Source organism: Euwallacea similis, chromosome 10 (genome assembly GCF_039881205.1).
Source record: "Euwallacea similis isolate ESF13 chromosome 10, ESF131.1, whole genome shotgun sequence".
Taxonomy (NCBI): domain Eukaryota; kingdom Metazoa; phylum Arthropoda; class Insecta; order Coleoptera; family Curculionidae; genus Euwallacea; species Euwallacea similis.
Window position 1 is genome coordinate 3,926,204 of NC_089618.1, and position 14,839 is coordinate 3,941,042.

General features: G+C 41.3%; 5 protein-coding genes across 6 annotated transcripts; 3 read left to right on the top strand and 2 right to left on the bottom strand.

The window, feature by feature from the left end:
* The first annotated feature begins 179 nt into the window (after window positions 1-179).
* On the top strand, window positions 180-7,493 carry LOC136411252 (inositol polyphosphate-4-phosphatase type I A). Of its 2 annotated transcripts, XM_066393732.1 has the most exons (13): window positions 180-331; window positions 578-723; window positions 1,115-1,189; window positions 1,414-1,587; window positions 1,646-1,846; window positions 1,891-2,045; window positions 2,095-2,412; window positions 4,376-4,578; window positions 4,630-4,762; window positions 4,814-5,810; window positions 5,898-6,815; window positions 6,870-7,005; window positions 7,056-7,493. In XM_066393732.1, exons 2-13 carry the CDS (start codon window positions 606-608, stop codon window positions 7,186-7,188), a joined length of 3,561 nt encoding a protein of 1,186 aa, XP_066249829.1. In that variant the 5' UTR covers window positions 180-331; window positions 578-605; the 3' UTR covers window positions 7,189-7,493. The 2 variants fall into 2 exon arrangements, with proteins under 2 accessions (XP_066249829.1, XP_066249830.1); XM_066393733.1 differs by lacking the exon at window positions 1,115-1,189.
* Window positions 2,345-3,052, bottom strand: LOC136411253 (uncharacterized). The gene is made up of 2 exons (XM_066393734.1): window positions 2,893-3,052; window positions 2,345-2,841 (listed from the first exon to the last, which is right to left on the bottom strand). Exons 1-2 carry the CDS (start codon window positions 2,941-2,943, stop codon window positions 2,434-2,436), a joined length of 459 nt encoding a protein of 152 aa, XP_066249831.1. The 5' UTR covers window positions 2,944-3,052; the 3' UTR covers window positions 2,345-2,433.
* Window positions 7,494-7,915: 422 nt separating the features above from the next.
* On the top strand, window positions 7,916-8,944 carry ppl (pumpless). Its single transcript, XM_066394190.1, has 5 exons — window positions 7,916-8,288; window positions 8,342-8,421; window positions 8,471-8,534; window positions 8,589-8,720; window positions 8,772-8,944. Exons 1-5 carry the CDS (start codon window positions 8,177-8,179, stop codon window positions 8,870-8,872), a joined length of 489 nt encoding a protein of 162 aa, XP_066250287.1. The 5' UTR covers window positions 7,916-8,176; the 3' UTR covers window positions 8,873-8,944.
* A 98-nt stretch (window positions 8,945-9,042) lies between these two features.
* On the bottom strand, window positions 9,043-13,477 carry LOC136411568 (putative fatty acyl-CoA reductase CG8306). Its single transcript, XM_066394189.1, has 7 exons — window positions 13,338-13,477; window positions 10,779-10,986; window positions 10,385-10,693; window positions 9,698-10,329; window positions 9,536-9,644; window positions 9,335-9,483; window positions 9,043-9,282 (listed from the first exon to the last, which is right to left on the bottom strand). Exons 1-7 carry the CDS (start codon window positions 13,418-13,420, stop codon window positions 9,141-9,143), a joined length of 1,632 nt encoding a protein of 543 aa, XP_066250286.1. The 5' UTR covers window positions 13,421-13,477; the 3' UTR covers window positions 9,043-9,140.
* A 332-nt stretch (window positions 13,478-13,809) lies between these two features.
* RpL36 (ribosomal protein L36) lies at window positions 13,810-14,770 on the top strand. Its single transcript, XM_066394620.1, has 3 exons — window positions 13,810-13,928; window positions 14,053-14,257; window positions 14,566-14,770. Exons 2-3 carry the CDS (start codon window positions 14,054-14,056, stop codon window positions 14,695-14,697), a joined length of 336 nt encoding a protein of 111 aa, XP_066250717.1. The 5' UTR covers window positions 13,810-13,928; window position 14,053; the 3' UTR covers window positions 14,698-14,770.
* The last annotated feature ends 69 nt before the right edge of the window (window positions 14,771-14,839 follow it).

Sequence of the window (14,839 nt, forward strand, 5' to 3'; positions counted from 1 at the left end):
TCAGTCTTTAAAAACATCCTACATAATATAAATATAGTTTGATACAAATAGGCTTGCATCATTAATTAATCCCACATGCAGCGGTGCCAATTTTTGTCTCAGGACTTATTGTACAGTATTCCTTCAAATTTTATACAGAATTGTTTGTCATCTGCCAAAATAATTAGGTCATTATCCTGTGTTGACGTTTCACCGCCTGTTTTGTTCTCCCAAATTATAAAATGTGATGTTTTTTTAAGAAAAATGCTCCTTTATGCGATCAGTTTAATTACAATTTAAGGGAAAATATCCGAAAAATGTTGTTTCGCACCCCTTACATATGACTCTTAAGGTAACATCCCCAATTCCTTTGAAAAGTCCATATGAAACCCTCCAGAAACTAGCCCTCTCACCATTTTCCTCACTCAGGGTATTTGTCTTTAAATAATTAAACCAGCATCCTCTTACTTGATTAACATCGATTTTGCTTGCAAATTATGTAACTCGCAACTTGCCAGATTTTATGGCAACTCATTAAAATTCTTTTCACAAGCAGTTTTGACTGCTCAAACATCCTGAAGAATGCATTATGTTTCAGTATTTTAGTCTTCCAGTAAACGGCCAAAATGCGGTTCAACAAACAAGAACTCGTAACTTTGGCCTTGCAGCCCTCAATGAAATTCGAGAAAGAGGGTATCTTGTACATACGGGAAAGGCAGGAGGGATTCTTCCGCAAATCGGAAAGTAAGTGCTTAGTAGTTACATGGGCCTGAGGTAAGTATTGCTGTGCAGTGGTTTGTTATTGTACTTATTAGCAAGTACAGTGTTTTATTTATTATTATTAGTGTTACATCTGTGTGGAATTTTATGTAAATTATTATTGTAAGTGTAAAGAGCCTTGGCAGTTAAATAAATAAATCTGTTGTGTATTTATCCTGTAAAAGGCATGGTGGACCTGTTGTTTCCATATCTAGTTTTTTTTACATAAGACGTTTGGTCTGACTGCATGTTCAGTTAAGTCCATTTAATTTCATAATAATCCCACTCACACTAATTTTCTCACATACAATGTAAAATATGACTTTGGTTTCATGTTTCCTTTCCCTACTTTTTGTTTTTCATCATATTCTTACAGGAGGCAAGAAGGGCAAATTGGAAAAACGCGAAAAACGTCTTCGAAACTTGAGTTGCGTGGGGGGAAGTACTAAAGGTATTATTGTCATTAAAAGCACCATTTAACTTTTAGAGCCCAATTTACTAATTTTTCACACACATCTAGTAAATTGGGGTCAGTCCTAACACTATCTAATACTACACTAAGTCTGTGCAATAACCATATTAACGAGTTCCATTATTCAACTGGTAGTAGATCTTGTGTGCTTTACAGCCCCATCAGTGCAAAAATCTTTATCAAACATAGAGGTCTCGTTCCAGTTAATTTGGAGCGATGGTGCCGCTTACGCGGGAATTTGCTCTTCTATTTCAAAACCAAAGACCCCTGGTCAGAGCCTTTAGGGGTGGTGGTCCTGGAGCAGTGTCAGGTACGCATGGACCCACCAACGGCCGCGGCCCCCCTCACCAATGACGGCCATTACCCCTTTTACTTAGGTACTTGACTGAGCGTGTGAAAAATTCGAATGTTTATTTGGCTACGTTTGTTTGTTAGTGTTTGACGGGGGCCTTTGTCAAGCTTTGGCTTCCACGACGGAATATGAGCGCACCAGCTGGATGGAGGCAATCAGGAGCGCCAGTTATGAGGGAGTCAGGGCCGAGTTGAACGCGTTACGGCAGTGCATTGAACGACGGCGCCACCAAAAACCCAACGTAGATTTGCAGACGTGGAGGCTGCAGCAAAACCAGACTTTAGGTGAGTATTCAACTGGCACAACTCTCTAATAAGGAATCGCGTAGACATTTCAGAAGTGCCAATGTACGAAATGGCAATGGCCTGTGATAATTTGCTCTGTGATGGGCATGGGAGGCCCCCAAATCCCACCCTTGTGGTGGATGTTTATATGGCAGCTCAAAAGACTTGGGTGCAATATGGACGAACTGAGATTATTGAGGTGACAACTTTTTTTAAAATAAATGCAAGGCTAATTAATGTTACAACAGAAGAGCAGTAACCCTCAGTTTCTGAGTACGATCAGCTTTAGAGCTTCAGATGGAATGTCCGGAGACTCCCGGCTGAGATTCACGGTTTTCGATGTCCAAGAGCGGGTGTCCCACACAGCGATTCCTCTGGGCTCTGCCTGTGTGCTGCTGAATGCCATACAAGACCCCACCCGACTGAGGATACCCTTGACCTCCCGGCAAGGCTCCACTGCTGGGTTTTTAACCATCTGTGCATGGGCTTTAGAAGCCGAAGACAAGAGCACCTCCAACGAGCACACCCCCGCAAGATTGCCGGGGGTTAACCCCACCAGACATCAGGTAAGTAAGACTCGTTTATCTTTAACTTTTATTGTCAAAATTGCTGCTTACAATATTGACCAATCCCCATGTGACCTTTTCCACGACTTCTGCAGCGATTAGTTCGGCGAAAAAGGCCTCCGCCATGTCTCCGTCCTCGTCTTTTTGCTCGCCGTTGGCCCTGCCCACCTGCAGAGAATTCCTGAAGGAGTCGTAAATGTCGTTCAAGTTCTCCGAAGCTGAATCCACGTAATAGCCCAAATTCCAACTCTTCTTCTGTTTCTTCCTGACATTTTTTGATCCTCCCCTTTTCGGTTTGGACATCGAGGGCATTAAATCCCAAATGGAGTCCCAGGCGACCCAAAGAAACTCCTTGATATTTTCCACGTAGTGCGACACCGTCGCTGTGATGCTGGTCGTTTGCTTAGGCTTCTTCCTGGCCTCCAAAGGCTGCGAAATTCCTTTTAAGACCTTTCCTCTGAGGAAAACAAAGTTTCTTACCGGAGTCAGCATCAAAAGAAGTGCGATAATGAGTAGCACCAGCTTCAGCATGATTTCACTTCAAACCACTCGCGAACAAGCAATTTCGGGTAATGAGTGACGCTCGAAATCGTCATCGAAACTACGCGCGCTGACACGAAAACCGCGCCAAGAAGAAGTGAAAATTTAATTCGATTTCTGAGTTGTGTTTTTTAAAAAATTACTTAAGGAGTTTTTGCAACGCGAGGGGCCGCAAAGGCCCCGACTGTTTTGTGACGTGAGAATGTCCTGTTAAGCATGCGAGTTCCTGATGCCTCGGGGAAACGTTGGAGCCTAAAGGTCCAACAAAAAAATCGATTTCTTAAAGATTTTCGGAATTTATTATAGGAGCGAGCACCTCCTGATACGTCACTGGCTCTCGGGAGATCTACCGGGTGTTTCATAGTGCTGTGCCAAAAATTCAGGGGGTGAATCTGGATGATTTTACGGAAAAAAGCTCATATGAACACGGGCCTGCTTTCGCTTCCTCTCTAGAATACAGGGTGATGGAAAAATATAATGTTTTTCGTTTTGCCCTAATGAGTCCGTTCCGGCATTAAATAATGCGATGAATATTGAGGTGCGTAAAATACGCGTAGAGACGCATCGTTTAAGACGAAAAGGAGGTTTTTAGTTTCGCCAGTAGCGTCGCTATTAACGCGACCTAGATCATTTTAGACGATAAATATGATACGCCACTGTTTTTTGGATAAAAATTATTTCCTCCGTGCTCCATACTTCCGTGAAAAAGTTCTCTTGAACACTTCACACTGTACTATTACGAAACACCCTGTATGCTGCTTGAAGTATTCTCTATATGCTAGAAAAAATCGCTCTCCATTTATCGGACTTCGGGGGCGCGCAGGGCACGAGTTTAGCGTTCGGTTTCCAAGAAGGGTTTTTGGAAAACATCCAAATTGACCGCGTGCAAAGGCCTCAAATTTCCGAAGATTTTCCTCCAACGTTATTTACTGTTGTCTTGTTCCTCGCTAAAACGCACCCAGAACGGATTCTCGCGGTCCAACTTAATGGCTGTTTAGGTCGACCAAAAATAAAAGACGCCAGATGTGAGACGTGAATCGCTTTTCAGCTGGCGGCGCTAATCACTAGCATTGCTTCGCGTGTGTGCTTCTTCGTTAAACCAATCTTTGGCTAAACTGTTTGCGCGCCACTCGAGGATTTGACCTCAATGAGACTCTCTTCACACACACAATTGCCTCATGAGGGCTCTACCATCCTTTCTTCTCCCTACGTTCTCAAGTGTTTACGGCCCTAACGGCGGGATTTTTCACTGCAAATCCGTCGTCATTGTTTGCTTCTTGCAGGGTCCTAGATGAATTCTCGAAAAACTCATTTACCACTTAAGACAGCTTCCGGAACTACCTCGGTCATTTATTTTCCCTGCATGAATCCTCAAGTGCATGTGTAGGTGCGTTTGCCCAGGTCTTCATACAGATTTTTGCAGATCTGGTGTCACCGAAGGTCCCAGTCCTTGCCCCCCCGACTGGGGGTGAAAATGCGCCTGCCTAGTCAAGCAGACCTAAAGCTCCTCTTCTCCTCACCTCACCTGCAGACCTACCGTTTTCACTCGGGGCTGGGGGGCGACATTTCCATGCACGAATACATGGCCGAAAGCAAGCTCTGCTTCAGCTTCCCCTATCAGATGCTGTAAGCATTTAACTCGTGTGTTATCATTTGTTGAAATGCACGATTCATCAGGGACGTGTGGATCCATCAAGAGAAGGAGCTACTGCAAGAGGTGGCGGGAATGGGGGAACTGCACGAGCCCTGGCATTCCAGACAAGTAGAACTTCTGGACAGGCATTTGCACTTGCTCAGACTGTATTCTCAAGTATTAATGCTTCACTCAGTTATTGTTGTTTCGTAAGGATTTAAGGTTTAGGCTCGCGAGAATTTGATGGCGCACAAAGGCCCCTACTTCAAGAAAAGCTCTCGGAAAACGGACCGCAGCCTCGAGTTTGTGCCGATAAACCTCCATCTGCAGCGCATGTGGGTACATAACGACACCCTAAACAAATCGGGGGTCTACGATTTGACCACTGTAGGGGCGTTCACCGCGCACAGCCACCGTTCCAAGAACGGGGGCCTCATCAGACTGGTTCAACAGCTAAAAGAGTCCCCTATTAAAGCCAACTCCAACTATCAGATAGCCACTAAAATCTCCATGGCCAATGACGCCATTCAGGCCATCAAGCAGCTGCGCAAAGAGGTGGTTGAGGCCATGAAGACCCTGATGCGCCTCGCCAAGGATAAGCAAACCGAGGGCATGTTGCCTATCTGCGAGGACATGATTAATAAAACTCGAATTTTGTTGAGCCTATGGGATCCGGGATTAGTGGAAGAGGCCTTAGGGTTCATCGAGGAGCACAAGTTGGTCCAAGCGGATGATTCGGGAGTTAGTGAGGATTTGAGTTTGGAGAGTGGGAGGCCTAGTTTGGTGCTCTCCCCGTTCAAGCGAATAACTCAGCAGCTCACTTCGCTAGACTTGAAAAGCCCGGAATTGGAGGATTTTGCCACGCCCTGCGTACATAAGACCATGGAGGAGCTTTGGAGGGTCCCCGGCAAAACTGAGAGCAGTTTGCTAAACACTAGTGACGGGTTGCGCACTCTTTGCTCCGAGATGAAGACTCCGGACGAGAGCAACTTTGTCATTTTCCCTGACGTGGAGGATTTGGAGTCCTCAGTGGACAGCGGACAGCCCGAAAGTCTAACGACTAATGGAATTGGTACTGAGGGGGACGGGACTAAGCTTTTTTTAGACACCAACGCCATGTGTAATTCTCCCTCGGCGAACTACTACAAGCCGACAGACGAGCCGGAGCCTTGGGACATCACTCAACTGAACATCGAGGCCAGCGTGATGTGTCTGGTGAGCAAAGGTAGGTGCATAAGAGTACTGCACTCTAACAAAATTCACACTTAATTGAAAAGTTCCCTTTGGCACTCAATTATCACTACGTTTAAAGTGAAGTTCCTTTGTGGGCGCTGCGGAAGTCCTGCGGTCCGTCTAAAACAGCAGCAACCGCTGAAGCGCCATACAGTGAGGAACGGCACCAACAAATTCACAGACGGCCTGGACTTGGCCAAAATCAGCGACTGGGCCGCGGAGCTGCGCCCCAGCATGCGAAAACTTCGCCAAGCCATGGACGGACTTCTGAAAACCGCCAGACTGACACACTCAGTGTTCCGTGTGCAGGAAGACCCGAAAGCTGCACAGCGCGTGTGTAACGTCCGTTACAGGCGCGACGTGTGCTTTTCCCAAGCACTGACCTCGTTGGTGAGCGGCCTTATGACGCGCCTGTGGTGCCACAAGCCGGAACCGGCCTACGTCACCACTTTGAGCCAACTGGGGCCGCTGGCTCACTTTGAGGGCCTGCTCAGTTACTACGGCAATGAAATTGACATGTGGGGAGACATGTCTGTGGCCATTGAGGACTTGCGCACAGTACTTTTTGTGCTGGTGCGCAGCCCTAACCCAACAGCAGAACCGGTGCCCACCCCCAAAGTTTCGGGCACTCGAAACAGCCTCACGGTGACTCTTCCGGTTCCTGATACACTTCACAGCCTGCTTCCTGCGAGGCAGTCTTGCAGTTTCCACGTGACTCCGGTGTTTTTCAACGTGGGCATCAACGAAATGGCTTCGATAGCCGAGAATATCGGAGCGACAAAGCCGCAAGAGCGGGCCAACATCGACAATTTCGACCGGCTCTACGAGTACTTTCTCAGGTACCGGAAGATCAATCCCTTAAGACAGAGCGAGAATTCGGCGAATGCGCGGCCTCTGGTGCAGCTGATGAACGAGCTGCGTATTGAAGTCCATGGCGGCAAGGCCAAAAACGTGGATGTACTACGTTTGTCCGCTCAAATTTGCCGATATATGAAAGGTAGGTGTGTCGAAGACAGACTTGGGTTCACACTCCATAAAACTGATTTTCCAGGAGTTAGATTTACCAGTTGTAAAAGTGCCAAAGACAGGACTGGAATGTCGGTCACTTTAGAGCAATGCAGGATTTTATCTGAGGAATACCACTTGGCCGAGCACGAGTTTCAAAAGGCGTTGGACTGCATGAGAAGGTTCATTTTGCCAAGTTTTTGGAGTTCATTCTCTAATGTTAAATTTTCAGTGAGGGCTGCAGGAGGGAGAACACCATGAAGAACATCGGATCGCGCAAGTACGCGTTCAATTCCATGCAACTCCTTGCCTTCCCCAAGCAGTATAAACCGCCCCCCGGCACCTTCGGCTCGGCGCAAAGCTAGACAGCCCTGGGAAAAGTCTTCTTAAACGTGCCAATACTTAATTTAAAGGCGTAGTTCGAGTCGTGGACCAATCGCGACAGTCAATTCGGGTCGAATTTGCCACGTTGTTAATGTTTACCAGAGATTATTATTGGAATATCTCCCAGTTTCTTTAGGTCTCTTAATAATAGTAGACACTTATGCAGTCTTGTGTGTTTTATTTATTTATATTTATTTTCTACTGTAATAAATGTCGATATACGAACTGTAAGTAGTAGGACAATCTGGAAGATTTTAACGTTATTAAAAGAACTATTTTACCTGAATTTTCTAAGATTTTTTGGGTCCAGTTTCAATCTACTTTTAAAACTCAAACGTTTGCGTTTCAAGTGTGTCTAAGATTTTAGTTGCCATGTTTTTGCCAAAAAAACGAACGAACGTTGAAAGCGCTCTGCGAGCTTCTTGATAATTGGCGAATGCGCTACCTCCAATTTTTGATTTTAATTAATTTCTGCAACATTCACTTTTTTCGTTTTCTCTGACTAAAAAATCATCTGTTTGCTATTTTTATTGTTGTTTCACCCGAAGTAATTTAGTTAAAACTTGAAAGCTTTCCGGTGTGACGTTCGTCCTCTTCAGCCAATAAAGAGCAAGGACATATTAAAAACATTTGACTTCCTGACACGTGTTTGACATTTTGATCTAACCTCAAAATAGACAAATAACGAAATTTAACCTTACTTTCCGCTTGCTGCTCTCCCTCGACTTTAAATGTTTTATCTTTTTACATAATTTATTATTTAAGTAATCAAAGAACAGCCACCCGAATGGCATCAACAATATTTGCCTAATCACATTTCAATATTCCCATCGTAAAGTGATTGCGTTGTTTACGACAAACGGACCGAAAGCGATAAGACCAATAACATGTCACAAGCCTGACTATCGAGTGTATTTTTAGTGACTCTGGTGATAATTTAGCTTGTCCTACATTCGGTGTAGTCTAAAAATGGCCATTGTTCCTCGTGTACTGTGTCAGAGGCTGATGCGAGGCACCCAACAGGTCTTGCACCGGAAATCTGGAAATCGCCCTTTACACACCTCCCTTCGGCTGAACGCAGGTACATTCATCATTGTAGACAAAAATCCACCTCCTAAATTATATAAACTTCAGAAAGGCTATTCACTGAAAAACATGAGTGGGTGCTTGTGAATGGCAAAATTGGCACTGTAGGGATATCAGATTATGCTCAGGTGAGTCTCAAGTATTTAAATGCGTTTGGCAACTTTTTTGTGAATTCAGGAGGCATTAGGAGACGTTGTATATGCCCAACTGCCTGACGTCGGCACTGAGGTCAAGCAGAAAGGTGAAAAAAGCCCTCAGGGTCAAATCATTTATTCTTAAAATTAGTTTTTGGCAGATGAATGCGGAGCCCTAGAAAGTGTGAAAGCTGCCAGTGAAATTTATAGTCCTTTAAGTGGGAAGGTGGTTGAAAAGAATGAGCAAGTTGAAGAGACCCCTTCACTAATTAACTCCTCTTGCTATGATAAAGGTGTGTGTTATTTAATTGAGACTGAATCAAGGTCTGAAAGTCAATTTTTAGGTTGGCTTTTCAAGTTGGAGCTTACGAATGAAGCCGAATTGCAGGAGCTCCTGGAAGAGTCAAAGTATAAGGAGTACCTGAAAACTCAAGAGAGTCACTGAATGAAATTTGCTAAAAATTGTATCTCGTAGCTGATGTTTTCTCTATTTAAATCGAGTATATTGTAATTTATTTGCCCATGATTTTATTTCGTCAGTCATCTAAGCAAAGGTTATCATTTTTTGACCTGATTTATCAAGGTTTGAAATTTTGGGAATGTGTGAATCAATGATTCTAATGCAAACAGAGTTTATATCTATATAAAAGCTTGTACACATTTATAAAATTCACATTTAGTCCTTTTCCCAAAAAACAGATTATTATATTGTGCTAGTTTCCTATCAGAGGCAAGTGTCCCAGAGTCCCCCATAACAGATCATAGAGAATCCTTATTGGCATTATCCAGCGGCTCAGCAAATAGAAAATGTAGTAATAGACGGAGAAGACGAACAATTTGTGCACTACATACAATCTAAAGCACCAATATTTAATATGCAGTCACCAATATATCAGAAATAACTTACATTTTTTGTTGAATCCGACATTTTGGCAGAGACGTGAGTGGTTCCTTCATGCAATACTGCCTAGTCCCTAAGATCGAGTTTTCAAGGTACTTATCTATTGGCAATGTATCAAAGTCCATGGAGAATGTTTCCCTATCTACCTCGTCCATCTAAAATCAATCTGTAGTTAGGAAAACTGATGTTCATACAGAAGCTCATCACCTCATCCCAAAGCGCCAGAAACTTTTCGCTGGCAAAATTCCAGTTCCTAACAGTGAAGAACTGTAGCAACTCCAAGCCCTGATGGATCTTCTTCTGAATTCGTATCATGCTGAAATTTGTTTTCCATGTTTGCCCATATAATTTTGTGAGGTCAAGACTTACAATGTCTTTTGTCGGATTACCAGCATGATAAAGTCGATAAAAAAAGCTGGCAACCAGTGCATAAAAATGCAGCAAATGTCATGCCAGAGCTTTGAAGACCTTATATCCCCATCCGGGTACCACACCTGCATTTCAAAAGGATTTGCATGCACAATACTTTTACCCTTATCCAAGATCTCCCCCATCGTTATGGGTTTCACCGCATCTTGGGTCAAGTTATACACTGGAACTTCCCCAATTCTTTTGTTATTACCCAGCTTATAAGCTATCGTTATACTGGCGTTTATTGCAAAATCTACAGGTATTACTTGGGCTTTATTAGTGCCAATACAATGAATTGAGCGGAGCACTCCTTTGCTTGAAGCCACCAGCAGTCCCATAGGACCATTAAGGGTGTCCACCCATCCTGGAAGGGGTTCCAATACTGCAGGACCTACAACTGCAGGTCTAATAATGCAGACTGGAATATTACTATTTTCGTTAGCGACAAGAGTTTCTGCTAATCTCTTGCTATAGGTGTAGGTATTGGGGTGCGGAGCAATTATTTTTTTTGTAGCAATTTCCAGTGCTTTAGGATTCAACCAGCGGACCAGCTCTATCACCTGGCGTGGCTTATCTTTGCACTCATACACCTTTGAGTTTTTACATGTCTATAGATTATATGAAAACATTATGCATATACTTAACTCTTTCCTCAAAGTACTCAATATCAGCGGAGCAATACGCAGTGCTAAAATGGCAGAAAGCTACCAGTTTTTTTAACTGTTTCACAACGTCCAGGACCATGGCAGTACCGGAAGTGTTCTGTTCTATAGCGTCTTTCAAGGAGGCCTCCAACTTGAGTGTGGCTGCCATGTGAAATACCACCGAAACATTTTCAATTAACAAGTTGAGGTCTTGCGGGTTAAGTCCTAAATTTTCAGTATAGAGGTCTCCACAGACGGGCACTATTTTTTTGAACGCATTGGAGTCTTTTCTGCGGAGACGCTCAAATACCTAAATAACAAGAATACAGAGAATTGGTTGTAGATTCCTGTCAATATGGTGAACATATTTTGCATTATAAATGATTAAAACTTACGGGCATTTTCCACATGTCCTCAATTCTCTGATTGGGGGAATGTCCCCTTTTCTCTCTCAGGAGAATGTAGATGGTTTTAATGCGGTCGCAGGAATACAGCAGTTTTTCCAGCATTACTTTGCCCATAAAGCCACTGCCTCCTGTGACGAAAACGCTTCTGCCATCATACCATGCAGCTATCTTGCTTCTTTGTTTCTCCATTTTAAGCCTGTTAATACCCTTATTAGTTTGACTATTAATTTAAATAAATTTTATGTGTTTGTTTAGTAAGATTTTACCAAAAACACGTTTGGGATGAAATGAGATGTAATTAATTTAAACTAATGATGAGATGGGATATTGTAAAATACGTCATAATGCCATGAAGAATGCTATAAAGTTTTTGTGGGAGGGCAAGATTAGTTGACGGCCCAAAGCAGCAAATTTTCCTGGTTGGCGGTTTTTCTTGGAAATAGGGGGCGGTGATTAAAAATTTCGCTCAGGACACCATATTTGTTAAAGCCGATCCTGCCCAAAACTATTTCTTAAGAATATAAAAAAAAATTGACCAATTTTAAGTATGTAAACAGTAAGTTAATGAATGGTCGTTTTAGACCGAATCGTCCAATGACTGTGGAATCATAACTAAGATTTTGAAATGTCGTTTTTAAGAAACAGGTTTAGGCAAGATTTATGCTCGTGTTATTCTAAGAGAATGAGAAAGTTTTGGGTGCACTTATTACATAAGTTGTTTACAGACAGGATTGTTTAGCTGGCGGTACTGGGTAACTGTTATCGGTAATAATTGAAAAGCTTCTCAGGGGTCTGATCTCGTGAGCCAAGAAAACTCTTAAATTTAGTTAGTACGAATTAAATTTAGTAGTAACGAAAATTGTCTCCTTCGAAAATGTTGAGAACTCAAGTTTACCAACGGTTTGTATATGAATTTATATCTGAGCGAATTTAACTAAAATTTAATGCTTTATTAAGTTTAATTAAAAAATTATCTGCAAAGATCCCACTGGACAGACAATTCCTCATATTGTTCAATACTTCTCTATAATGGAGGTCGCTCAAATAAGGTCTACAGGTTATCAAACATATACTAAAGAGTTTTTAAATGAACTTTTTTTTTATTTGTGGTTAAAATTCAAATTGAGCACTTAAAAACTCTATTGAATTTTGTTAGGATAAAACAGTATGCTGTGACGCATATCTAGGAATGTAGATTCATTTGCCCAAATGAGTAAATGTAAATATTCATAGTTAAAAGCGATGAAAATGCTAAATTAATAAGAAAGTAGGCTGTAAAGGTCTTATTTATTATGTTATTAAATTAATGATCTTTGGAATTCTAAATTGGCATTGAAAGTTGGATAATTGGCCTATGGTTTGTCTTGATTTCAAGCCTATCAATGTAGTGTTTGAACCTGTTTCAAGCCAGCTTCTGCATATAGCACTTGAGAAATTTTGCATTACAATTTTATAATAAAAACAAAAATTCATCCTCATAGTCCTGAGAGTAAACGACGCAGATGACACCCTTCTCAGAATTATCTCAAATTATTTTCCAACGATTTATGTTATGACACGTTACGTTAATGTTACAACATTTCTTCATTAATGGTTCCGAAAGTAAGTAAACATATTTGCTCTCAACTGCAAAAACCTGAAAATAGTGACCAGTTTAATTAATAAATTCATTACAAAGATTGATATGCTAAAATTTCGAAAAATTATTTTGTTTATTAATAATCATTTGCATAACACACTATTAATATGATAAATTGATATCCCTGCAGTTCTTTATAGGTGAAAGAGGATAATTACCGTAGTATTCACTACCGCGCATTCACCAAGTCACACATGATGTGGTGAATGTGAAGGTTTAGCGCATTCACCACGACAGGTAAAACTGAGTGTTTCTGAAGCAAGAATTAGGGCCTTGTTCGCTTATGGCAATTAGAAAAAGTGAATGTTCATGGTCTGTAAATGACGGTATTTAGGGCGCATAAGTAGATGTGTAATACTGGTCATGCCATTATTGGTGATTTAACAACTAGTTGCACAGAGTAATCGCCGGTAAGCTAATAAGTCTTCTCTCCCATTGTTATAATAATAGATTTTTAAATATTATGTAGGATAGCATTAGGCCTTACAATTATTGAGTCCTCAAGACAATTTACATCACATTTAATACCGTGAAAACCACATTCACAAATATTAAATACGAGAAAGTTCTTTGCTAACCGCAAAACAACGACTATTTGAGAACTATTTGATCTCTAGCCATTACCAAATAAGCGGAAAGTAAATATGTATTATAAAAGCAAATGGTTCCGTGGGTAATAATGAACCTGGCATGGTTCCGAGATGATCAATAAAATTGATAATATGATAATAATTTCCTTTTCTCCCAAACTAATAGATAATAGACATAATTCACTCAATCTCACAAATTTTTTTCTTCAATTATTACAAGTTCTTATGGTGTTATGTACCACAATTAGCTATACCTATTATATATATAACTACCAAATGCACAAAGAAAGTTTCAAGTAAAAAATGAAAGTTGCATACCTAATTAAGACTCTTCTAAATTCCAAGCTGCACCAATTTAGTGGAGAATTACGTACGGAAGACCGCTTTGCACACAAATACATCCACTGAATGAAGACAATCTTCACAATGTTTTAGGAACGAGGTTCACGGGTACCCACACCATTTACTACCTAGCTGCTAGCTGTGGTACCTAGTGGTAGGGTAATTAATTTCCACATTCAGAATTTTTATTTTGCGAATTCATTTTGAAGCCTATATTATTACTATTTATAGCTTATTATAGGTTATTATAGCTAGCTATTTATAGTTATTATAGCTAATTTAGCACATTGCCAATCATTAAGTCGTAAGGATAATTAATAAGATTTTTCAAAAATTAACGTCATTTTATTTGAATAGAGCGACGTTGTCGTCATCTTTTGGATAATTGACAAAGTTTCAACGCGTTATCTATGTAACCCATTATTCATCACCAGTCAGACTGAGGAGCATTCTGAGCAAGTGACAAAATGTCATATGTCTTTGTCACTACATTTTCTCTTTTTGTTGACAATTTGAATGCAAAGACCACGCGTTCCTTTCCGTTCTAGTTAAACGCCAGAAAAAAAGGTAAATTTTCCTCATAAATCCCTCAATCACCTCCAGCAATACCCCAACCATCTTCATTTGCCAGCCCTCCTCCTTAGCCCAAAAAACGTCGGCCTAGACAACTTTAACCTCACATTTCTTTCAGCATGGCCCCCAGATACGAGATAGCTGTAGGACTGCAAAAGGGCCACAAAACCACCAAAATTCCTTCGGGAAAAAGTAAGGCCGACAAAGTTCGCCCCGCAAGGGTAAAAGGGGTTATGACAAATCATACTAAATTTGTCCGGGACTTGATCAGGGAAGTGGTTGGGCATGCCCCATATGAAAAGCGAGCCATGGAGTTGCTCAAGGTATGCGCTTTGTCGAAGGGTGGACCTGTGGGAATTTGGGAAACTTTGGGTGATCAGAATTTAGTGAATCAAACAAGAACAAGCTTATGTTAATTATAGTATATAAGGGTGTTGGCTTTTTGTTAATGTTCATATCGACAGCTAAAAGGTCTGGTCATATATAAAGGCTTTGCAATATTGATGTTCTTTTACAAATTTTGGTTTACTAATTCTTGCAGTTAATTTAAAAGTATTGTGTCATTAAGTGAACATGTATCTTGAAAATATTCGAGGTAAGATTCCTCAAATGTGGGTAATGTTATTTTTAGGTCTCAAAAGACAAGAGGGCGTTGAAGTTCTTGAAGAGGCGTTTGGGCACACACATCCGTGCTAAGAGGAAACGTGAAGAGCTGTCTAACATTCTCACCCAAATGAGGAAGGCTGCGGCCGCCCATAAATAGACCTATATTAATTTTTTAATTATAGTGTGAATATGCCTATATTAACACTAAAATTAATAAAAAAATAAATTGCCTTCAGTGTTTTATTTACAAAGTTCAGGCGACCAATGACGAATTCCAAACGACAGTGCTTTTTTCCAAA